This window comes from Bos taurus, chromosome 15 (assembly GCF_002263795.3).
Source record: "Bos taurus isolate L1 Dominette 01449 registration number 42190680 breed Hereford chromosome 15, ARS-UCD2.0, whole genome shotgun sequence".
NCBI lineage: Eukaryota > Metazoa > Chordata > Mammalia > Artiodactyla > Bovidae > Bos > Bos taurus.
This window is the reverse complement of record NC_037342.1, coordinates 3,248,869-3,274,355: the sequence shown is the minus strand read 5'-3', so window position 1 is coordinate 3,274,355 and position 25,487 is coordinate 3,248,869. Positions and strand designations below refer to the sequence as shown.

The window sequence follows — 25,487 nt, the reverse complement described above, 5'->3', positions numbered from 1 at the left end:
GCTCGTACATCTAAATACCAGAAAAGCAAACAACCCACTCAAAAAAAGGGCAAAAGGCCTAAACAGACATTTCTCCAAAGAAGAAATACAGGTGACTAATAGGGACACAAAAAAATTATCAATATCACTCATTATTATAGAAATGTAAATCAAAACTCCAGTGAGGTATCATCTTGCATCAGTCAGAATGGCTGCTATCTCATCAAAAAGTCTACAAACAATAAATGCTGGAGAGGGTGTGGAGAAAAGGGAACCCTCTTACACTGTTGGTGGGAATGCAAATTGGTGCAGCCACTATGGAGAACAGTGTGAAAGTTGCTTTTAAAAAACTGGGAATAGAACTGCCATATGACCCAGCAATCACACTGCTGGGCATATACCCTGAGGAAACCTGAATTAAAAGAAACACATGTTCCTTCTATTCCTGCTTTCTGGAGAGTTTTTATCATAAATGGATGTTGAATTTTGTCAAAGGCTTTCTCTGCATCTATTGAGATAATCATATGGTTTTTATTTTTCAATTTGTTAATGTGGTATATTACATTGATTGATTTGCAGATATTGAAGAATCCTTGCATCCCTGGGATAAAGCCCACTTGATCATGGTGTATGATCTTTTTAATGTGTTGTTGGATTCTGATTGCTAGAATTTTGTTAAGGATTTTTAAGATGTAACAATAACCTGGTGTACGAGACAGCAAAAGAGACACTGATGTATAGAACAGTCTTATGGACTCTGTGGGAGAGGGAGAGGGTGGGAAGATTTGGGAGAATGACATTGAAACATGTAAAATATCATGTAAGAAACGAGTTGCCAGTCCAGGTTCGATGCACGATACTGGATGCTTGGGGCTGGTGCACTGGGACGACCCAGAGGGATGGTATGGGGAGGGAGGAGGGAGGAGGGTTCAGGATGGGGAACACATGAGTTCTGTGGCAGACTCATTTTGATGTTTGGCAAAACTAATACAATTATGTAAAGTTTAAAAATAAAATAAAATTTAAAAAAAAAAAAGAAACACATGTACCTCAATGTTCATTGCAGTACTGTTTACAAAAGTTACGACATGGAAGCAACCTCGATGTCTATCAGCAGTTGAGTGGATAAGGAAGTTATGGTACAAATACACAATGGAATATCACTCAGATACAAAAATAAGTGTATTTGAGTCAATTCTAATAAGTTGGATGAATCTGTAGCCTATTATACACAGTAAAGCAGGTCAGAAAGGAAAAGACAAATACTGTATATTAACACATATAAATGGAATTTAGAAAGATGATACTACTGATTCCACATTCAGGGCAGCAGAGGAGACATAGATAAAAAGAACGGATTTTTGGACTCAACTGGAGAAGGTGAGGTTGGAATGATTTGAGAGAATAGTATTGAAACATAAACAGTACCATATGTAAAATAGATGACCAGTGTGAGTTTGATGCATGAAGTAGAGCAGCCAAAGCTGGTATACTGTGGCAACTTAAAGGGAAAAGGTGGGTAGAGAGGTGGGAAAGGGGTTCAAGATGAGAGGGACACATGTATACCTATGGCTGATTCATGTTTATGTATAGCAAAAACCATCACAATATTGTAAAGTAATTATCCTCCAATTAAAATAAACAAATTAATTTTAAAAAGTATTTGGTTGTGTTTTGAAAACAAGATTGCTATTAAATGTTGTATATTGATCTCAGTTCTTGCAAATTAGAGGTTTATATTATTCCTTTAAAACATTTTCAATGAATAAAATCATATTTTCAGAAACAGTGATGGCTTTGTTTCTTGAGCTTCAAAAAGTTTTAGTTTATATTTTTAGCTTGCATTTTATTATCTTGAAATCTAGTGCAAAATTGAATAGAATTTTTTAATCTCTTATTTTGATGAATGCTTCCATATATATTTTTATTAAACTATAACTTCATTCCCAGAGTAATTACTAGCTTATTAAAAAAATATCAGCAATGTTTCCTATTTGACTGGAATTGCTTTGCTAACATGTTGTTTATAATATTTACATCAATGCACCTGAAAAATCAGCTTGTATTTTTCTAAGTTTGCCTCTACTTCTCTGGTTTTGTATCAGTTTTGTTAGTTAGTTAGTTTATTTATTTATTTTTTTTTTATTCTTCCAATTTTATTTTATTTTTAAACTTTACATAATTGTATTAGTTTTGCCAAATATCAAAATGAATCCACCACAGGTATACATGTGTTCCCCATCCCGAACCCTCCTCCCTCCTCCCTCCCCATACCATCCCTCTGGGCCGTCCCAGTGCACCAGCCCCAAGCATCCAGCATCGTGCATCGAACCTGGACTGGCAACTCGTTTCCTACATGATATTTTACATGTTTCATTGCCATTCTCCCAAATCTTCCCACCCTCTCCCTCTCCCACAGAGTCCATAAGACTGTTCTATACATCAGTGTCTCTTTTGCTGTCTCGTACACCGGGTTATTGTTACCATCTTTCTAAATTCCGTATATATGCGTTAGTATACTGTATTTATGTTTTGGGCCAAAGAACTAAATAGACATTTCTCCAAAAAAGACATACAGATGGCTAACAAACACATGAAAAGATGCTCAACATCACTCATTATCAGAGAAATGCAAATCAAAACCACTATGAGGTACCATTTCACACCAGTCAGAATGGCTGCGATCCAAAAGTCTACAAGCAATAAATGCTGGAGAGGGTGTGGAGAAAAGGGAACCCTCTTACACTGTTGGTGGGAATGCAAACTAGTACAGCCACTATGGAGAACAGTGTGGAGATTCCTTAAAAAACTGGAAATAGAACTGCCTTATGATCCAGCAACCCCACTGCTGGGCATACACACTGAGGAAACCAGAAGGGAAAGAGACACGTGTACCCCAATGTTCATCGCAGCACTGTTTATAATAGCCAAGACATGGAAGCAACCTAGATGTCCATCAGCAGATGAATGGATAAGAAAGCTGTGGTACATATACACAATGGAGTATTACTCAGCCATTAAAAAGAATACATTTGAATCAGTTCTAATGAGGTGGATGAAACTGGAGCCTATTATACAGAGTGAAGTAAGCCAGAAGGAAAAACATAAATACAGTTAGTTAGTTTAGTTGCTAAGTTGTGTCCGACTCTTTGGACCCTATAGACTGTAGCCTGTCAGGCTCCTCTGTCTATGGGATTCTTCAGGCAAGAATATTGGAGTGGGTTGCCATTTCCTTCTCCAGTCAATTTTGTACTAGCCCTGAAAAAAACTTAAGAAGTTTATTTCTCTTTTTATTATTTGGAAGTATTTATATAAAATTGAGCTTATCAATTCTTAAAAGCTTTGTAAGACACTTCTCTACAATCCTTTGGGTCTGTTCTTCTTCTTTTTTTTTTTTCCAGTAGATATAGCAAAGAAAATTCACTGAATTTATTATTTATTGATTTATTTGTCTTTTCATTTCTTTATGTCTTCATTTGCTAATTTACTTTTTCTAGAATTCCATCACTGTTATGTACTATATTTTCTTGTGATTTTTCTGTGTTTATGTTGATCCCTATTTATTATATCTCTTTATCACTAATACTGTCTTTGTGCTTATTCTATTTTTTCATACTCAATCCTGGTGAATGTCTGCTATTTAATGAGTCCATTTTAAAGGAAGAGGTGTGCTTAGTGGCTCAGATTGTAACAATCTTCCTGCAATGCAGGGACCCGTGTTCAATCCCTGGATCAGGAAGATTCCCTAGAGAAGGAAATGGAAGTACATTCCAGTATTCTTGCCTGGAAAATTCCATGGACAGAGGAGACTTGCAAGCTACTGTCCATGGGGTCACAAAGAGTTGAATAGGACTGAGTGATTAACACTTTTACTTCATTTTTAAAGGAAAAGTTTTTTTCTTTCTTTTCTAAGAATCTGCTCAAAATTTGTGTTTTGTTCTGTTACTGTCTCATTATATATATATTTTTCTTTTTAATCTTTATAATTTACTCTTCTATTTTCTTAATGGTTCAGCATTTTTCTGACTTCTCAAGTTGAGTACTTAGTTCATACTTTTTCCTTTCTTATTTTACATCTGTATGTATATTTATGTTTATATATGCATATACTATGTGCATGTGTTTTTATTTCTAATTATGTAGAAATTTGTTGCAGTCTTTATGTTACTGGGGTTTTAACATCATCATGGAGTAGTCAGAGAAGAAAGTTTGTCTCTGTATATTTTTGGATCATTGTGATGCGTTTTTGTATGTTTTTGGGTCTTTGGTTCCAAGTGGAGAAGTGAGGGACAGAAATATATACATCACAAGTCTTTGTACTGTTAGTTAACCATTACAATTCAAATTTCAGTTAACCCTTATAACTGAAAACCTGTACAATTTCAGTCTCTCCTTTTTTAGAGAGGTAGTGTGGTGCAGTGGTTAACAATCCAGATTTCAGAACAAATCTGGTTGCACTCAAATCCTGGTGTGGCCACCTACTTTATGTGTCACTTTAGGGACATCATTTAGGCTCTATTTTCTTTTGTTTCATTATTTATAAAATAGAAATATTAATAGTGATTACTTCATAAGATGGTTGTGAGGATTAAAGTAGTGACTTAAATATACAATATGCCTTACAATAATCAAAATCTTTCAAATAATTCTGACAAACAATAACAAATATTACTTATCATGGTAGTATTTGATATCTAGAGAATCATTTTATTTGTAATACAGTTCAGCATGTCCTGATATATCTATTCAGCATTCTGCATGTATGTAATTGAAGTGGTACATCTCCTTAGTCAGTGGCTCAGATGGCCATGTTGCTAAAATTCCTCTACTGACATTCACTTTCCAGAAAATTTAACATTTTCTTTCCCATTGCTGACATTTCCCACACTCTTGGATGTTCTGTATCTAATAATGTCTGTCTTTCTATACAAGCACACCCAATTATACCATCTTAAATCAAAGGCCCAATTTATTTTAGACAATTACCAAGTGTTTGCTAAATAACAAAATTTTCCTGAAGCTTGGAAATCTGGAATGAAAAATCATCAACAAGAAAGCAAATTAATTTATGGATAAGAAGAAAGATGCATAGGTACCATAACAACTTTCTGAAAAAAAATTGAACTTGACCTATGATGTTGGTTAAATAATAAATTAGAAATATTCTTCCAAATAATTCTAGTTGCAAGGTTTGATGAGTGATCAAAGGAGCAGGTGACCCAGTTTTTGGTCCTTGTCTCCAGATGTGCACCATCTCCTTTCACCCTGCTGCTGAGGGCAAGTCATGACTAGTTCTCTTCACTCAGTAAAGTGCAGGCATTATATGCAATATAACAAGAAAATCCAGTTTTCTTCTTCTACTTTATTTCCATCCATCCATTGTTTTAATTGAAATTCTATTCTTTCTTAGAGGACCCCAAAGAACAGTTCATATGTTTTCACTTTAATTGAAAGACAAAAGGTTAAACATGGATGCTGTGCTGATAAAAATGCTTCTTGAAGCTGATAAATGGTTGAATTTCCTGTGATTTTCTGGAAAAGAGAAAAAGAACAGAAAATCAATATAGTAATCCCTGGAAGCCTTCAATTGAATTCTTACTGTGATTCTTTCTCTTATTTTCTTCCATATGCTTTTGCTATTTCCCCTACTTTCTGTTGGTGACCTTTGTAGCTATTTAGCAATAAGCAATCAGAGTGATCTTTGTAAAGTCTGAGTGAGATTTTACCATTTTCCTGAATTTCACTCTGCCATTTCTCCCACTCACGTTCTCTAGCCAGCTGTCTTTTTGCAGCATCTAACCAGCTTAAGCACATATCTGCCTCAGGAGCTTGCTTCCTGTTTCTGCTGTTGGGACGCATTTTCCACATAGAACCATGAGGTTCGTCCCCTACTCTATTCGTTCTGATTTCAAATCATTTCATCACTCCAAACCAGCCTTTTCAAAATGACCTATCTATAACAGTACAGGATCTATCTTTTTATGTCTTTTTAGCCTTTTTTATTTATTTATTTTCCCTTAGCTCATATCACTCTCTGACATATATCTACTTGCTTGTGTATTTAGAGTCTGTCTCCACTCACTAGAGTATGAGCTTTCTGAGAACAAGGATCCCATTTATCTTGTTCACTGGTATATTCTAAGCATCTATAATAGAACTTGGAACATAGTAAGTGCTTGATAAATATTAGTCAAATAAATAATTCAATCCCCAAATGTGGTTCCTAAAGGCTAATTAGAAACTAAAAGTTATTCTGCTGAAGTATCCATGGATTTATGTAACCAGAATGTCAGAAACCAGGAGTAGAAGATGGTAGGTAAATATTTCTAGCATTGAGATGAAGTTTACAATAAAATACAAGCTTTTTAAAACTTTATTTATTTATTTTAATTGGAGGCTAATTATTTTGCGATATTGTGGTGGTTTTTGCCATACATTGAGATGAATCAGCGACAGGTGTACAAGTGTCCCCCAATCCTGAACCATCCTCTCACTTACCTCCCCACCCCACCCCAGAGTTGTCCCAGAGCATGAGTTTTGAGTGTTCTGCTTCATGTATTAAAGTTACATTGGTCATCCTTTTTACCTATGGTAATGTGCATGTCTCAATGCTATTCTCTCTTATCATCCCACCCTTGCCTTTTCCCACAGAGGCCAAATATCTGTTCTTTACAACTGTGTCTCTTTTGCTGTTTGCATTTAGGGTCATCATTACCATATTTATAATTCCATTTATCTGCATTAACACACTGTATTGGTGTTTCTTTTTCTGACTTACTTCATTCTGTATAATAGGATCCAGTTTCATCCACCTCATTAGACCTGACTCAAATGTGTCCTTTTTTATAGCTGAGTAATATTCCATTGTGCACATGTACCACAACTTGCTTATCCATTTGTCTGCTGATGGACATCTAGGTTGCTTCCATGTCCTGGCTACTATAAACAGTGCTGTGATGAACATTGGGGTGCATGTCTCTTTCAATTCTGGTTTCCTTGCCGTATAAACCCAAAAGTGGGATTGCTGAGTCACATGGCACTTCTATTTCCAGTTTTTTTAAGGAATATCAACACTGTTCTCCATAGTGGCTGTACTAGTTTGCATTCCCACTAACAGTGTAAGAGGGTTCCCTTTTCTCCACACCCTCTCCAGCATTTATTGTTTGTAGCCTTTTGATGATGACCATTCTGACTGGCGCAAGATGATACCTCATTGTGGTTTAGATTTGCATTTCTCTGATAATGAGTGATGTTGAGCATCTTTTCATGTGTTTTTTATCTATCTGTATGGCTTCTTTGGGGAGATGTCTGTTTAATTCTTTGGCATATTTTTTGATTGCGTCATTTATTTTTCTGGTATATAGCTTCATGAGCTGCTTGTATATTTTGGAGGTTATTTCTTTGTCAGTTGCTTCATTTGCTATTATTTTCTCCCACTCTGATGGCTGCCTTTTCACCTTGCTTATTCATTCCTTTATTGTGCAAAAACTTTTAAGTTTATTTAGGTCCCATTTGTTTATTTTTATTTCCATTACTCTTGGAGGTGAATCATAGAGGATCTTGATGTGATTTATATCAGAGAGTGTTCGCCTATGTTTTCCTCTAAGAGTTTTATAGTTTCCAGTCTTACCTTTAGATCTTCAATCCATTTTGAGTTTATTTTTATGTATGGTGTTAGCAAGTGTCCTAGTTTCATTCTTTTACATATGGTTGGTCAGTTTTCCCAGCACCACTTGTTAAAGAGATTGTCTTTTCTCAATTGTATATTTTTGCCTCCTTTATCAAAGATAAGGTCTTCACAGATGAGTGGACTTATCTGTGGGATTTCTATTTTGTTCTATTGATCTATATTTCTGACTTCGTGCCAGTACCATACTCTCTTGATACCTGTAGCTTTGTAGTATAGTATGAAGTCAGGCAGATTGATTCCTCCAGTTCCATTCTTCTTTCTCAAGATTACTTTGGCTACTTGAGGTTTTTTGGTGTTACCATACAAACTGTGACATCATTTGTTCTATTTCTGTAGCTTGATAGGGATTGCACTGAATCTGTAGATTGCTTCAGGTAGTATGCTCATTTTCACTATATTTATTCTTCCAATCCATGAACATATATACCATTTATATAGTGGTTTTCCCTAATTTCTTCAGTTTAACTCTGAATTTTGCAATAAGAGGCTCATGATCTGAGGTACAGTCAACTCCTAGTCTTGTTTTTGCTGACTGTATAGAGCTTCTCCATCTTTGGCTGCAACGAATATAATCAATCTGATTTTGGTATTGACCATCTGGTGATGTCCACATGTAGAGTCTCTTGTGTTGCTAGAAGAGGGTGTTTTCTATGACCAGTGCATTCTCTTGGCAAAACTCTGTTAGCCTTTGCCCTGCTTCATTTTGTGCTCCAAGGTCAAACTTGCCTGTTACTCCAGGGATCTCTTGACTCCCTACTTTTGCATTCCAGTCCCCTCTGATGAAAATGACATCTTTTTTTCGTGTGTTAGTTCTAGAAGTGTAACTAACTAACACTTCAACTTCAGCTTCTTTGGCATTAGTGATTGGAGCATAGACTTGGATTACTGTGATATTGAATTGTTTGCCTTGGAAGCATATATAGATCATTCTATCATTTTTGTGATTGCACCCAATACTGGATTTTGGACTCTTTTTGTTGTCTATGAGAGGAGGATCCAAATGCATATATAGAGAGTAAACAAATAACAACATGTTACCAAATTACATCAACAAGGAATACCAACTTACTAATTGGCAACTAAAGCAATGAGCTGTCTTTGGTCCTCACTATTAATATCATTCTCCTATTTCTTTTGCCTGCCAACAACATCTCTTGACACTTACTATTTTCAGTTGCCAGGAAAGAGGTAGAAATATCTTGTCATAGAGAGTCGTTCAACAGTGGGCATCTGGGCTTTAACATTTGGTTTTTCAAATGATTGTTGTACCTAAAAACAAAAAGAGATTCTAGATGATACCTATCTCTTATGCATCCCAGAAAATGTTTTGCAAAATAAGCCAAAGATTTTTTTGGAATGAAGGGTGCTCCTAGGATCGATGGAACCAAGCCCTTGGATATTTTAACTCCTTGTTGCTGCTATTCTACCTCTTAGATATGACACCCAATGTCAGAATAGTCTCTTTATCTCAAAATACATACCTAAGTCTCTCAGTCATGTCAGACTCTTGGTGGCCCCACAAAATTTTTGTCCATGGAATTTGCTAAGGGAGAATGTGAGAAGTGCTATTCCCTTCTCCAGGGGATCTTCCTGACCTAGGGATGGAACCTGGGTCTCCTGCATTGCAAGCAGATTCTTTACCCTCTGAGCCATCAAGGAAGCCCTATGCCTAACCTAAGTATTTTCAAATTTCATTTTCTCTACTTTCCATTTCTGATCTATAGATTTGATGATTAATTATCCCTTGGTGTTTTTTTCATGAGAACTGAAGCTCAGAGATCCTCTATCTTCTACCTCCAATAAGTCTAACTCTTCAATTTAATATTGCAGGGTTTTGTCCTTAAGGTCTGAATGATGAGCAAGATTCACAGTCTGAACACTAAGTTGATATTTGAGCCTTTTTTTTCCCCCAATAGATTTATCAGTGAAATCCTACTTACTTAGATCCACTATTTCTAATCTTTTCTAAGGAATTCCCTTGAAAATGTACTGTTTAAATCTTATTCTTTCAATAGGACTTAACTTCCTATGTTCCTATTCACTGAGACCCTAACTCATTTTATGTTACAATTTTCTCCAATTCATGAAAGGTATATTCTTTTTTTTTTCCCCACAGAAGTATTATTATTCTCTATGGTTTTAGTTTAAAAACAACCACAGTTTCCCATGTTTGTACCAATAACTTTCTTACTGAAAAAAGAGGAACATTTATTCACACACTCATGCATTTATTTCTTCAATGACTATTAATTCCTACCTGCTAGCATGTTGAGTATTCAATAAATCCCAGATTTCATGAGCTTGCATTCAAGTAAGTAAATTAAGATAGCAAACAAACAAATATATATTATTTGGGTGGTGGTAAGAGTTATGGAGAAAAATAAGTTAGGAAGGAGGGAGGAAATAGGGAATGTCCTGAGTTGGGGAATGAGTATCAAGCGTTCCCTTTTGGACCACTATATTCAAATAATTTTTTTCACCTCTGTTCTCTTTCAAATGTCCTTAATGTTCAGTCACTAAGTCATTGATATTCTTTGCAATGTGTTCACATTTCCTAGGACCTTCTCCTCATGGATCCTATCACACTTGCATTACACAGTGTGTTTGTTGGAATATTTTTTAACGCCCATCTCTCTCATAAGAATGTAAGTTCTAGGTAGCCTTATATCACATGAGTCTCACTTACACCTGTGTCACAAAGATATAACCCATTACTAAGTAAACCACTATATATATATATATATATATATATATATATATATATACTACATATATATTATATATATAATATATATTTAAATGAAGCAGTGAAAATTAATCCAATATACTTTCCATTCTTTGAATTATAAGAAACTTATAGCCCATAAGATAAAAGCTCATATTTTGTAGCATTTTGTTCTTCTGTGGTGCATTAATGCAGTCTTTTTGTAAATTGTATATTAAATACCTGAATTACAGAAACCAAGTGCTACTCTACTTTTGTGTGCCTGAAAAAATCTTTTATTGTCACTTGAAAGGCAAATAATATTTAAGTTTTCCTTAACGAATTAATGATTAGAAAAGATGAACTTACCTTCCTAAATACTTCCTCAAGATGACAGCACCAAGCATATTTTTGGAAGCATGTGATGAGTCGTGTAATGAAGAGAGAACCTTTTTTTATGTCTCTCCAGGACACATTATCTATGATGATAAGAAGTGGTAAGCCTTGGGCTGTGGTGTTCATAATTTTTTTTTTCTTTTAAAACAAAAATGTATCTTGGGAATTATCCTGACATATTTAGGAGAAGAACTCACAACTTTCCATTAACTCATTTTCCAAAAGAAGTTCAACTAAAGAAGCAGATCATCACAACTGAAGTTCATTTCATAGAGATTGCATTGTCTTTTGGAGACTGACTCTCTACTATGTGTTTATGTTTATCCACTTGGCTTTGAAAAGAGGCTTGAGAGATGATTGTAATTATCCTATTTTACAGAGGAAGGAATACAGGTTCAGAAGGAAGAATTTCTCCATATTCATACAGGTGGTTGTTTACAGATTATAAATCATGATGTCTTTCACAATATAGTGAACAAAATAAATGAATGCTGCTGCTGCTGCTAAGTCACTTCAGTCGTGTCCGACTCTGTGACCCCATAGACGGCAGCCCACCAGGCTGCCCCATCCCTGGGATTCTCCAGGCAAGAACACTGGAGTGGGTTGCCATTTCTTTCTCCAATGCATGAAAGTGAAAAGTGAAAGTGAAGTCGCTCTGTCATGCCCGACTCTTAGCGACCCCATGGACTGCAGCCTACCAGGCTCCTCCATCCATGGGATTTTCCAGGCAAGAGTACTGGAGTGGGTTGCCATTGCCTTCTCCTAAATAAATCAATAGATCTAATGAAACTTTTGGAAGGGAGGAATATGTTTTTGGTATAGATAGCGGTAACAGATAGTGGTATAGATAGTGGTATATACTTATCTCCTAACTCATTAAACTATATACATTAAACATGTACAGTTTTTTGTATGTTAATTATGCTTCAATAAAGTGATGAATGATTAAAATCTTCAAGTTAGAAATGCTCAGATACAAGGCCTCTCAAGATGATTATGTAGATTTGAAGAAATAAACGCTCTTCTCTTACTAGTAATAAGCCCCATTTTATCATTTGCTTCTTCCTCTAAAAGGATATGCACCTACTTGCTAGTGCATGTTTATGGTGCTGTTCTAAGAAGCACCAGATGAGAAATAATAGAGAACATGAGTTGGAGTTGATAGTTTTTCAGAAAGGGCAGTCAGTCCTTAGATCCCAAAAACACTATACTCAAAATGTTACACGAATTTAATAGAAAACTGAATCAATAATCTGTTTGTAACCAGTGTGATAGTAATGGGATTATTTTGTATTAGGTTGTTCTAATGGTTATGATACTTTTGGCTATAAAGTACAACAGATAATAAAAATAAATTTTTAAAAGTGAAGAAAAAGTAAAACATATTGACAGTATTCAAAATTTGTATCAAATCATTCTTACTCTTTTTTTTTTTTTTTTAGGAATCATTCAGAGATAGCCTTAGACCCACAAATCCCTGTCTGCAACTGAAAGATACATACGTGGAGTTGAGGAACAGAAAGCAATGAAGTCCTTCTCTACATGGGTCTTGTAAACAGCATCCTCTTCCAGGTTCTCGGATGACTGTGAAAAGCTGTCTGCCAAGGCTGGTGGAGAGTCACTGACCCACAATTCCCCACGATTTGCTGTAGAGACATCAACTTTCTTCACACTGTCTCCCTCAGTGTGACTATTGCAATTACCTCATTATTTTACAATGTTTATTCTAACTAGTATTATACACAGAAGTACACACACAAATACACACAAGTGAGTGCATCTCTACCCAACACTGTCTTTTTCTTATGTCATTGAGCAATGTGCCAATTAATAGTAAAAACATGGTAAAACTGGAGGAATACATTTGCTGAGAGTAACAGAGGAGTTAAAGCCTTATCTGCATAATCTCAGAGCATATTTATCATTTTATAGCTAAATTATTTCTACTTTTCATCTTTAAAAACTGCTCTAAAAGTTAAAATGGCAATTGGGAGTCAGAAAAAAAGAAGAAGAAGAAAACAAAAACATTTCCCTGAAATCCCAAGTTCCCTCATCTCCCAAGTCATTTCCATTTCAATAATCTATGAGGAAAAAAAGAAAAATATATTGCTATTATTAATATCCCAACTTTCAAATGAAGTTCCTCTCAAGCCAGAGAACATCAAAATGTCTGTAAAAATTTACAAGCAAAGCAATCATTTAAATGATTTCATTCCAAGGTTAGAATATTTATGTCTAATTTTTTGAGGATTCTAGTGATCTCCTTAATCACTTACTTTAGATTGAATTTATCAGTTAATTTATCAGAAATTTATCATCTAACAAGTCTCATGAGATCAACCCCCTAAATGGAATTTCCTAATAATTCAATTTAGTTTAAGATTATTTCCCCTAGAAATAAAACATGCACTACAAACACCTTTATGATCTTTATGAACTTTGGATTTTCATCTCACAACTCACCACCTCTGCAGGCCTGGACAATGATGACTTTAGGTTTGTCCTTTAGACTGAGGCAATTACGGTTGTTGAATGTCCGGAAGATGGTATCATAAGGTAACACATCTGGTTCTTCCTCACTGTGCATAGTCCCACAGATCCCATCCAGGATGCCATGAGACATGAACACCAAGAATGTACTGTCTGAGGATTTGTGCTCTTCACGTGCAGCAAATTTCCACAGCACTGATTCCATGTCCTGAAAAGACCACAAAGTCTTATTTCAATGGGACAAGCATTAAAATTAAACTGACCTCCTATTTATTATGATCAGTATAAGAAAGGTCTGCAACATTTCAGTCACAGTACCTTTACATAGTGGATACTCAATGATAATTTTATTTTTGTTTCTATAATGGATCAGTAGATTCAAATTTTGGTCCTGATATAACCTGTCCTCTTAATACATTTTACATTTGTTTATTGTCACTATATACTTTCCCTTTCAACTCTTTCCTTTCTCTCACTACTTAATAAGAAACTTGAATAATAAATGTATCAAACCATTTTCCTTCTAAAACACTCCCCATCATACTTAGAATAAAATAAAACTTCTGACATGAGCATACTTCTCCTTCTGACATTCTTCCTCCTCCTCTGGTTACACTGATCTTTTCCTACTTTTCATGTAACAGTTTCAAATTCAGTTCAGACTTTTCATTTGTAGTCATGCCTTCTTGGAATATATTTAATTCACATCTTTCTAGAGCTATCTTGTCTCTGATAGTCATGTGTCCAACAGCATATTATCTCTTCACAGATGTTTTTCTTGGTCAAGATGGAAACATTATTACTTATTATTATGTTATCAATAAAACAATCAAACATTATTACTCCCCATTCACCAATGTATTATTTTGTTTCCTTTTTTTCCTTTTCACTTTCTTTTCAATCTCAAAGACATACAGATACATCAAATTTCTGAAGTGTTCTGTTTTGCTTATGGTTTGATCATTCCCTGCCACCCAGCAAGTTAACCTCCATCAGTGTGAGCTGGGAACCTTCTGTCTCATTTACTGACCCATCCCCCATGCCAGCATAGCCTTTGCCAGAGTCAGGATTCAGCATTTATGTGAATGCTGTAAATAGCAGTTCACTCCTGCTAGCATTCTTTACTCTAGAATTTTCTGGGAAATACTAGGGCTGAATCTCAACCTTCACACTTCAGAATTGTGTGGGTATACATGCCCATCAGTTTTTTTGTCAGGTTTTATGGAATTAAGGATATTTGAAACTCTAAAGAGACACAGATTTCACCTGTCTTAATATTTACTTTACAACACACATTCACATACTTAGACACACACATGCACATAAATGAGACCTATGATTATTAAAGCATTTGCTTGTATTGTAAAGTTCCCTTGCTAGTAGGAGGATCCATATGTATTGGATATGTGTTGAATATGTGTGTGTCAGGGTAGGTGAGGGACCCTTACCCTGGCTGTGAGTTTCTCTTCCACTTCCACAGTGTAGCCAAGACCCTCAAGCAGCTGCTTCATTCCAAGGATGTCAAGGGCAGCCCCATTCCTGGGAGGCATATGATCAAACTCTGTGTTGCATATGATGAGAGCCAGACGAGTGCGGTCCTTTCTCTCCTTTATTGGATAGATCTACAGAAAATTGATATGCAATGAGTTTGATTTACCTAAATCTCTCTTAAACCTTCATATACCAATCACTGTTGCTATTAAGGGCTTGCATAGTTGTCTCCTCTCCTATCCTATACCAGAAGACACTGTCCTTCCTCTTTCTTACTTAATGGATTAAATTGACAATAGAAAAAAGTACAAATTGGAAGTGAATTGTCTTTCAAAAGCCCAGAACAGGATCCAAACATATTTGTAATGTTTACTCAAGAATCTTGAGGAGACTAGAACAACTCCTACCCTCTCCTTCTCGTCTTTCTTCTACACCTAGTCAAATCTTTCTAAACGTTCAAGATTCAGGTCAAATTTTGTAAAAACTAGGAGATATTTGCCATTGGCTCCAGCTAAAAATAAATACACCAGAGATTATTTGCCTTAGGTAACATTATTTTGTTACTATTTTTAATACTAATTTATTATGTTTTGCAGATGTTAACATTTTTTTTAACTAGAATGCAACCAATTATTACTCAGTCATGTTATTTCATAAATATTTTGATTCTGTGACTACAGCTAAAATTCTAATAAATCCCAAATATATTTGACAACAAATAAATGAAAAAATGACAGACATATTTTATCATAGGGAAAGAGAACTGGAATTTGTGTGAGGCCATGTGATTTCCTCCTGCTCAAAGTATTTATAAACAAAATTACCACTGTCCCCACCCTGCTGTTCTGTAACTAGCGCTTTAAGAAATTATGTAATTAGTGAAAGCAGTTGCTTCTCTTCCTCCCTTTCATGTACAGAACACAGCACCTCTCCAGCCCTTTCTTTACACAGTTTCAGGAATTCTTCATGAGGGCAAAGCTTGAGGGTAGCTGCAGATCCCACTGACTCATCTGGTCCAGCCACAGTTTCCTCAGGAGCTGCAGGATACATCACATGATATAATTGGTAATATATGTCCTTGTGACCCAGTTATCACCAAAGAAGACTGACAGAGAGGGGACAGTCTGGGGAAAAGATTTTAACACATTTGGTGATAGGAGATAGATGTATTATCACTGGAAAAGAAAGGAGAAATACTTGGTAGTAAAAGCAGAGCTACTAACAAATGCAATAACATATTCTGATATTGTGAAAAAAATAACCTTGATGATTTGGGATCAAATAACTTTGTTCCTTACTGAACAAAACAATTTTATTTTTCAAATAGTTTTATTCTAAGGTATTAATTATCTATGTGGACTTTCTGTTGTCTCTGAGCAAGAGCACATTGACTAAATATGCATCAGTATTATCTATTATAAATATAATTGAATCACATGTGCAATTTTAAATTTTCTAATGCCCACATTAAATAAATATAGTATCAATTAATTTAAAAATTAACATAATATATCAACATTTTATCATTTTAATGTGTTACTAGACACAATTTATGCACATAAAAGCTAAGTCCGATATCCCAAGTCCATTCCTAATTCACACAACAAATAGAGACACATACACCCCCAAATACTTAAAGGAATCTTGAATCTTGTATCACCCAGGTATTTTTTTTTTCAACCTCAGCATGAGTTCTTAACCTTTCCAGAGAAAGTGAGCCTCAAGGATTCCTCATCAAGCTGTGAATTCAACTATTTAAAAGAGAAATGCTGTCTATTAACCATAGTACTGTACCCAGTGTCAAAAGGACAAATTTATCAGAGATTCTACATTCTACATACTCTGAATGTCTGCCTCCAAATGCTGAATAACCAGCACTAGGTTTTCAACCCATATAGAGGAAATAACTTCTCCCTCTTGGAAATGTTTGTTTCTGACTCATTCTGCCTTAATCCTTTGAGAAATGTAATATTTTCGGAAACTGGTTGGCCTCATTTGACTAAGATTGTGCAAGAGACTGGGAAAGTCCAAAGCCCTTCCTTTGAGAGGGAAGGAAGAGTGTCCTCATAAGCAAAAACCCGAAGAGAAATTTATCAAGAACTAATATAACAAGGTTTTTGTCTATGAAAGGAATAAACCTCTATGTTCATATACATGAACTAATCAATTTTTTTCTTATTAATTTGATTTACATTAGAAAGCCAATATCATCTTCTATAATTATTTCATTTATTTTTTCCATTACTTTTTAAATACTGTTTTTTAAAATGTCTTTCTAAAAAGTATGCTAAAAATCTAAGCTCTGGAGAGGAAGCAAAGGGTACCAAACTCTCTGAACATTTATTTTCATAGATTATGTGAACATATCTACCTATTTCAGAAGATTCTGCCAATGTGAAGATGTCTGGGGTCCTGGGATAGTCTCTGGTCAGAAGGCATGTTTTGTCATTGAAAGTCTCCTGTTTTCAGGTAACTTACAGGTTTGGTGTACTCTCGAATTTAACAAATGTTATCTCCTAATGGCCATTATGTGTCTACATATAGAGGCAGCATTTACAAATAAAACTGAAAATTAGACTTTCTTATATCTAATAGTAAAATTAGCATGAATCATTTCAATACAGTGTAATAAATATAGTGTAGCCTGCTGTCCAAAGCCCATGGGCCTGACAGAACAGCAAAAAAAAAAAAGAAAAAGAAAAAAAAAATTAGGAGTTTAGATAAAAAATTTTAATATCTCAGTTTTATCTGTTATCTAATGGTGTGCTGAGGAAATCTCTTAAACTTAAACAAAAATAAAGATACTGATACTAGATAAGACAAGGCCATCTCCCTTGGCAAGTTAAGAATTTGAAAAAAAAAAAAGAATCTGAATAATTATCTTCCTGACTAAATAGCAGTTCCTGGTACTTAGTCTGTATGAAAGTGAAAGTGTCACTCAGTTGTGTCCAACTCTTTACTACCCCATGGACTGTAGCCCACAAGGCTCCTCTGTCCATGGAATTCTCCAGAAAAGAAAATTAGAGTAGGTAGCCATTCTCTTCTCCAGGGGATCTTCCTGATCCAGGGATCAAACCCAGGTCTCCTGCATTGCAGGCAGATTAAGATAAAATAAAATAAAACAAAATAGGAGATAATTCAACAAATGGAAATCAGAATTGAAGTAATGGGAACTTCAAGATAATTTTAGCAATTGCAGGATCCAGAACAAATCTTCAACTGAAATAACATATCCTCTCAGAAAAGTCTGTGGCAGACAGGAGGCAAGTATAGACCTATTTGTTAAAACAAATAGCTTGGATTCTTCTTATCTCCCAACCTGTTTCCTCAATACTATGCTAAGAACCCTCCATGCCCCAAAGGCCTAATATTCTAATATTGCACATTCTAATTGCCCAACTTACCCAGCTTCCTGATCTCCTAGACCAGGGTACTCTAGGTGTCCTAGGACTCTTCTGGAGGTTCCATGTACAGATAGAACTCAGGGGATGACTGGATACTTCATGAAAGGGTCTGCACCTGCCTCCTGCCTGCCACGGATTCTGCTGACAGGTTATTTCAATTTAAGATTCATTCTTGTTTCTGGGATTGCTAAAATCATTTTGAAGTTCCCATTATTTCAACTCTGATTCGTATTTGTTGAATTATCTCTGATTTTGTGTTGCCTTATTTTATCTTATATTTTCTATTCTTTTCCATCCTGGCTTATTACAGGATTTGAGTATAGTTCCCTGTGCTATACAGTAGGTCCTTGTTTATCCATTCTATATGTAATGGTTTGTATCTACTTAACCCCAAAATCCCAGTCAATCCTTCTCCCACACCTCTCCCCCTTGGAAATTACAAGTCTGCTCTCTGATTTTGTTTCTAAATCCAAATCATTTTTATCCCATCCCAGTTTAAGAGAAAATAATAAACTTGCACAAGGACCAACTTAAATATTAATGATAACATCTTGGATATCTATTAGAATAGTATGTACTTCCTGCTGGTGGTAGCATCCCTTCTACACAGTGAAAAGTTAAGTTAGGTCGCTCAGTCACGTCCAACTCTTTGCGACCAGGTGGACTGTAGCCCACCAGGCTCCTCCGTCAATGGAATTCTCCAGGCAAGAATACTGGAGTGGGTTGCCATTTCCATCTCCAGGGGATCTTCCCAACCAGGGATAGAACCCAGGTCTCCCGCATTGCAGGCAGACACTTTAACCTCTGAGCCACCAGGGAAGGGCTTATTAAAAATACTTAGTTTCTCTAGTGAGGTCTCTACAATTGTGTGGCATTTCATTTATTACATCTTGATATTATTGATAAGCTCCAGTATTCTGGGCTGGAATTTCAGGTTAAATTATACCAAATTGAGTCCATCACTGGTGAACTTGGACCTGAGGATGTTTAGACTCTAGCGATATTTAGAATTCAACTAAAGTGAAGTTTTGAAAGAGGTTAAGATATTGGACACTTTATAGACATTCTATTTTGTATACTCACAGGAATACATAAGCCTTGTAAAGGTATAAACATTATAAGCTAGAGAATAATTATGATAATTACTATTTATTACATGGATGAATCCAACTTTTATTATATGCCTTATAATATGCTTTATATATATGGTATATCCTTGGTACTCTGCTAGGAGCTATTATTCATTGGTGAAAAAAAAAAAAAAGTGAGCTGGATTAAGAAACTCAGTGGATTGTAGTCTTATTTAATGAGATAGGGGATGGAAGTGGAACAGATTTGATGGGGAGAATTAAGTATTTCATTTTTTGTATCTTAGCTTGTGAAGTCCATGGAGCAGTCAAGTGGAAATGTTGAATATGAAGCTAGAGCTAATCATATCTGGAGCTCAGAGGAGAATTCCAGATGGGAGCTAAAATATTAGGAATTGTCAGCCCATACCTGCCATTATGTTCCTGGCCTTACAAAATCTGTGACAAGGTTAATGAAATTCTTCCCATTTCACAGATACTCATATTGATGTTTATGAAGGATAAGAAACTTGAATGAAGACACATAGTGTCCAAAGTGACAGAAACCTAAGTTCAGGTTCAGATATTCCTTATTATAAAGTCTCTGTAGCTATCTCAATGAACAACCTAAACAGAAGACTCAGCTTCCCAGCTAATTGGAAATTGGACGCCCTCCCACAAGTGACAAAGTGGCCTCTAAAAGGGCAATGATAGATTTAATGAAAATTATACGTTAGTAATAGGAGGATGAGGGAACTATAAACGACAGTGGAACAGCCTTAGAGTCAAGTAGATTCTAAAAAAATTAAGATATCCTTTGTAAAGAATTTCAGTCTTACCTTTTATACTGGTGGAATTTTTGTCTATGTTTAGGAAAGTTTGAACAAAGACTTGACCTGCCTCTTGGTTTTTCTGTCGTATAGAATCAACCAAGACCCGGGCTTTGTCTTGAAGTTTGGCATCATAAATTTTTTTCTTCTCCTCTTCCTCCAATTTCAGGACATTTTTTTCCACAAAGTCATCCAAAAGGCCAGAAATGAGTTCTTTGCCCAAAGATTCCAACATCTTAAGTGGGTTTTTGTTGTGTTTGTCTTCTGTTAGAAATACAAAGCTTCAACTTGATCTTGTCTCAAAATATTCAGAACTGAAAACAATCTGGTGGTTGATCTTTCAATATTATAGATTAGCCTGACACCAGGTTAATTTATTACTGTCTGGGATAATTTGAATTTTTGTCGGGAAATAAAGAAGTCAAATTACTAAATATTTTGTTGTAACACCATAGATATTATTCGAACATGTAGTGTATAGGAAGACAGGATATCTCACCAATCCTTAATTAAACCTACAAGAGAGTTATACAATCCATCTAGAAATAAAGCTAACCTTGACACAAAATGACATAGTCTAAAAAAATTCACCAAGACATTGAACAAGAACTTTGGCCCAGAAGCATCAGCCTCATTGTTTATGTTAGCTTCAGGTATTCTTTCAATAAATGTATATTGGACAACTTTTATGAGAAAGAAACATGGAAATTAACAAAACATGAATAAAAAGTTTCCTAAAATCTGTTCATTTAATAATAGCTAACATCTCTTAAAAGATAAGTATAAAGCAATAGAAAATATTATTTACAAGTATACTAAGTAATTTATGAATATGAATATGATAGACACTCATAATCATCCAAAGAGATGGTTAATACTTTCCCTATTTTACAGATCATTTAAATAAAATGCTGGATCACATTTCTGTTCTTATGCCATATTCTATAAATTTAACCATAGCACAGCTTCAATAAATACAATTGATATTAATTAAGTCCCATTGGTCTCAAGTGCTTCATATGAATCTTCTCAAAGGTAATAAAAATTTCATGTAATAAATATTTTAAAATTTATATTATATGGTAAAAGAAACAAGCACAGAGCAGTTAGTTAAATATTTGACCAAAATTGTGTGAAGAGTAGCCATGTTAGTAAGAGGGCAGAGAGGGATTCAAAACTCAGAGGTTCAGAATCCAGAATCACCACTCTTAAATCATCAAACTACTTTACATGGTACTTGGGAAAGTGAAAGTGAAAGTTACTCAGTCATGTCCAGTGTCTGACTCTTTGCGACCCCATAGACTGTATAGTACATGGAATTCTCCAGGCCAGAACACTGGAGTGGGTAGCCTTTCCTTCTCCAGGGGATCTTCCCAACCCTGGATTGAACTTGGTAAAGAGGTATTTAAGAGAACAGAAAGTAATTCAGGGACTCAGAAAAGACTGGACAAATTTCTTCAGGTGAGGGCGCAAAAGGCTGCTTCTCAGAAAAAGTCACAGTAACATTGGTCTTAGAGTACAGCAGACAGGTCATAACAGAGAATTTGAAGAATTACAAACAACATACAATTAATGTATGAGATGTTTACTCTGATGGGTTTCTGGGATTCTATTTCATTTATTTCTGCCCTCAACAAGGTTGAATGTTGACTGAATGAGTGGTACTAGGAGAAATACAGTAAACGATTAAAGATTTGTATAATTTTGGCATTACATCCACTTATTATCTACAAGTACTCATGGCTTCAGTTATTGGCTTTAAATAATAAATTAATTATTCAAATAAATAATTTCTGAATTTATAGACCAGCCCAAAGATGGATCTCAATATTAAGGCTCATATAGTTATTTTTTCTCTGTATACCACAAACTCATAACTTCAACTTTTAAAAGCTGAACTGTTCATTTTTCATCACCTATACATACTAGTAAATGATATCTTACAGTCCAGTATACCAAATCAGTAAAAACTGGTGATATTGAACCTCTTCTACCATCTGTATTTTATTTTCCATCTCACATCAAACTGTATTGATTTTATGTACTAAGTATTTGAAGAATCTGATGGCTTTTCCTTTTCTAATAGTTCAGTACTCCAGTTCAGGCCAATATCTTTTCTTTTTAAATTACTCTAAGAATCAGATAAGTCTACTCTTGGACCTTTCTAATCAGTTCTTCACAATGAAGCAGAGTCAAAGTTCTAAAGATCATTTGAATAGATTTCACTGTGAAATGTCTCAGCTTAATGTAATCTAGGTTTTCTTGTTCAGCCTCATCCTCTGCGACCATACCCAACTTGCTCATTATATTTTGAACACTTTGCTCTTCATTCAGGTTCTAGAAAGTTATGTACAGTTTCTCACACCCAACATTCCTTATTCCTTTCTTTTTATCTTCAGGTCTCAAATGACATGCCATTTCCTTTTGGAAATTCTCCCTAATGCTTCAAACTAGATGGAGTGTCAGAGCTATATGCTCCCAGAGAAACTTGTTTCAACTTAAAGTAGCATATTTTTCCCCTATAGTTGTGTACTATTTAACAATGGCAACCAAACTCATTAGTGTATTGAATCACTCTACTAGTTTTTTTTTCAGTTTCTCATGTCTATTATCTAATGATGTCCTGATTCCAATTCAATATCCAGTGAAGTCATCCTGCCTAGCTAAAGATGCAGCCATGAGCGTGAATTTAAAATACTACTCCCCAGCCAAATGCTGTATTAGTATCCTGAAGAAGACACTAAGAAGATACTAGAAAACAGTCAATTCTCACATTTTAGGAGCTTAAATTAAACATGTGAAATGAGACAGAAACCTGGAAATAATTACCCTACAGGGAAAATGAAAGAAATAAAGAAACACAGTAGCAAGAAAGTATGAGTGGGGTGAATGCAATAAACATTTTTTAAGGAAACTGAAATCTTGCTTTAGAGAGATTAATGGAAGGGTGAATAAATATTAATATATTTTGAAAGGTACGAAAACCTGCCTGACAAGTTCAGACATTTTTGTTTGTTTGTTTGTTTTAATGGTAGTAAGGATCATTGCAATTAACTGAGTAAGAAAATCTAAGTTTAGATATCTAGAGCATAAGAACTGAAAGATAATGATCTGTTCTTTCCTAACAATGCTAATCTGCAGACAAACCTAATGCAGATACATAAGAATCATTTGTAGATCTTTAAAATATTATAAATTACAGCCTATTCATGATTGAGTAATTCAAGGTTGGGGGGGATAATCTAAATGTGTTAATGTCTACAGATTATTTAGATTTATTGTAAAGTTTAGAAATCATTGAATTAATTGAACCTCTTCCTTTTCAAACGAAGAAAATAAAGCAAAGAAATGATTTAAAGTACTTGAATATTAGCTGCATAAATAGCATAAATAATAGCTTCATAGATAGACTCCATTTCTTACACTCTCCAGCTTCTGTGTGTAAGATATGTGACCTGAAAGCAATATGCAAGACGGATTAGAAGATTAAATTCTGGAGAGAAGGAGACCAGTTAAAAACTGTGATAACAGTCCAAGAAATAGTGTGCTAGAGTAGTTAGCACCAGAGCTAGAAATGAGGAAAAAATTGAGTCACTTAATAAAGACCAAGAGCATAATTCAATATAGGAGATGGCAAGGGAAGGTGGGAATTCAAAGACTCACTTATCTGATCATGGAGAGAGTTTTATGGAATCAAGAGGAAGCCTAGAAAATATCATAAAGTGTTTAAGAATTTTCAGAGTTTTCTCACATATAAAAATGTACTGTATTTGTCTTTTCCCACCCCTCATTTTGATTATCAGAAGCTGTAAAAACAGAATTAACTGCTTCCTGGCTCTGGGCTATCTGGAGATCATACTCTCCTTCTGTCTCTGAGGCAGAGTTCCCAGTTTAAGCTACACAGACCTAACAGGAAGAATGTAACTTTCACGGAATCTGCTCACTTCTCTTTTGTATATTTCTGTCTGTCACAGAGCAATTAATAAAGTGTTTTCTAAGACTCAAGTGTCTGACCCCTAGCTAGGAAAAAGACCCCTACTCACCAGCCATAGATAATAAGCTTAGTATCTTCCTACTGCCTTGAAGGAGCACAGTCTCGAAAATGAAAGTTACTGGGCATTTCCTCAGTACAGGGGGCTGGGACTTATAACCACAGATTGAGAAATTCTTGTTCGGAACTTCCGGGTTCACTGTCGGGAAATCCCCTGTAGTCAGCAAATGAATCTCCCAACCCTTTGGGAAGAAATGTTTATTCATTTTGGAAGAAAAAAATTGAAATGACCAAACATTTTCTGACCTATGTTGGCACCTCTGTTTTGTTTTGTTTTCCCTTTCCTCAGTCCCCTACATCTTGTTTTCTTTGTTTTTCTCTCTCAGATATCTCAGTGTTTAAAGGACTTAAAACTAACAAGTCCCATTTCGTTTCAGGATAAGGATTATCTGAATAACTTTTGCTTCCTTTTTAACTGTGCTAATAATGGCAATATCATCTCCTCTCTGTCTCCCTTTCCTTTTAAACATTTATTGGAAATAAATTCTGAATGCTTGTCTTGATTTCATGCTTTTTTTTTACTGCCTAAGCTTCCCTAACATTTAATTTTTACTGAAAGTGAGAGTTCCTCTTTTTGTTATATGTGAACAAAGACTGACCACAGAAGCACTGCCAAGATGTAGTACAATGATCCTGTGATGACACAAAAGAGATAGATTCAGTTAGTGAAAGAAAAGAAAAATTGTGACGTGCTCAACTTTGAAGATTTTTAAAAGGTCAGAAGTTCTAGGCCCATCCATGTTGCTGCAAATCATACTACAGAAATAAGTCAGATAAGAAATACAAATATCATGTGATAACACTAATATTTGGAATTGAAAGACAGTGATACAAACAAATTTTTTTATGAAACAGAAACAGAGTCACAGATGTAGAAAATAAACTTATGCTTACCAAAAGCAAGCGGGGGGAGGGAAAATTAGGAGACTGAGATTAACATATACATAACTATACAAAAAATAGATAATTAGTACAAACCTTTTTATAGCACAGGGAACTCTATGCAATATTCTGTAATAACCTATGTGGGAAAATAATCTAAAAAGAGTAACTATATTATGTGTATAACTGATTAATTTTGCTGTACACCTGAAACTGACAGAACATTGTAAGTCAACTATACTCCATATATATGTGGAGCCTGTTAGGCTGCAGTCCATGGGGTCGCTAAGAGTCGGACACGACTGAGCGACTTCACTTTCACTTTTCACTTTCATGCGTTGGAGAAGGAAATGGCAACCCACTCCAGTGTTCTTGCCTGGAGAATCCCAGGGACGGGGGAGCCTGGTGGGCTGCTGTCTATGGGGTCACACAGAGTCGGACACGACTGAAGTGACTTAGCATAGCATAGCATGGCATACTAATAAAAGTTGGAAAAAAAAATC

The 25,487-nt window shown here is 35.3% G+C and overlaps 1 protein-coding gene across 5 annotated transcripts; it reads right to left on the bottom strand.

Moving 5' to 3' along the window:
* Window positions 1-4,670: 4,670 nt before the first annotated feature.
* CASP4 (caspase 4, apoptosis-related cysteine peptidase) lies at window positions 4,671-24,323 on the bottom strand. Of its 5 annotated transcripts, XM_010812284.4 has the most exons (10): window positions 24,095-24,169; window positions 23,715-23,756; window positions 20,061-20,315; window positions 15,678-15,787; window positions 14,708-14,881; window positions 13,233-13,467; window positions 12,272-12,415; window positions 10,743-10,852; window positions 8,835-8,938; window positions 4,931-5,511 (listed from the first exon to the last, which is right to left on the bottom strand). In XM_010812284.4, the coding sequence occupies exons 3-9, from the start codon at window positions 20,284-20,286 to the stop codon at window positions 8,840-8,842; spliced, it is 1,098 nt and encodes a 365-aa protein (XP_010810586.1). In that variant the 5' UTR covers window positions 20,287-20,315; window positions 23,715-23,756; window positions 24,095-24,169; the 3' UTR covers window positions 4,931-5,511; window positions 8,835-8,839.
* Window positions 24,324-25,487: the final 1,164 nt, after the last annotated feature.

Bases quoted from the DNA above. Each gene is read 5' to 3' on its own strand.
- CASP4 (XM_015474573.3), bottom strand. From the start codon at position 24,308: ATGAATAAACATTTCTTCCCAAAGGGTTGGGAGATTCATTTGCTGACT. The intron at 20,313-24,094 runs GTGAGTAGGGGT...TTCTAACAGAAG, and splicing joins AAGCTTATTATCTATGGCTG to ACAAACACAACAAAAACCCA. The intron at 10,853-12,271 runs GTATGTATCTTT...TTATCATCATAG, and splicing joins TTTCTGTTCCTCAACTCCAC to ATAATGTGTCCTGGAGAGAC.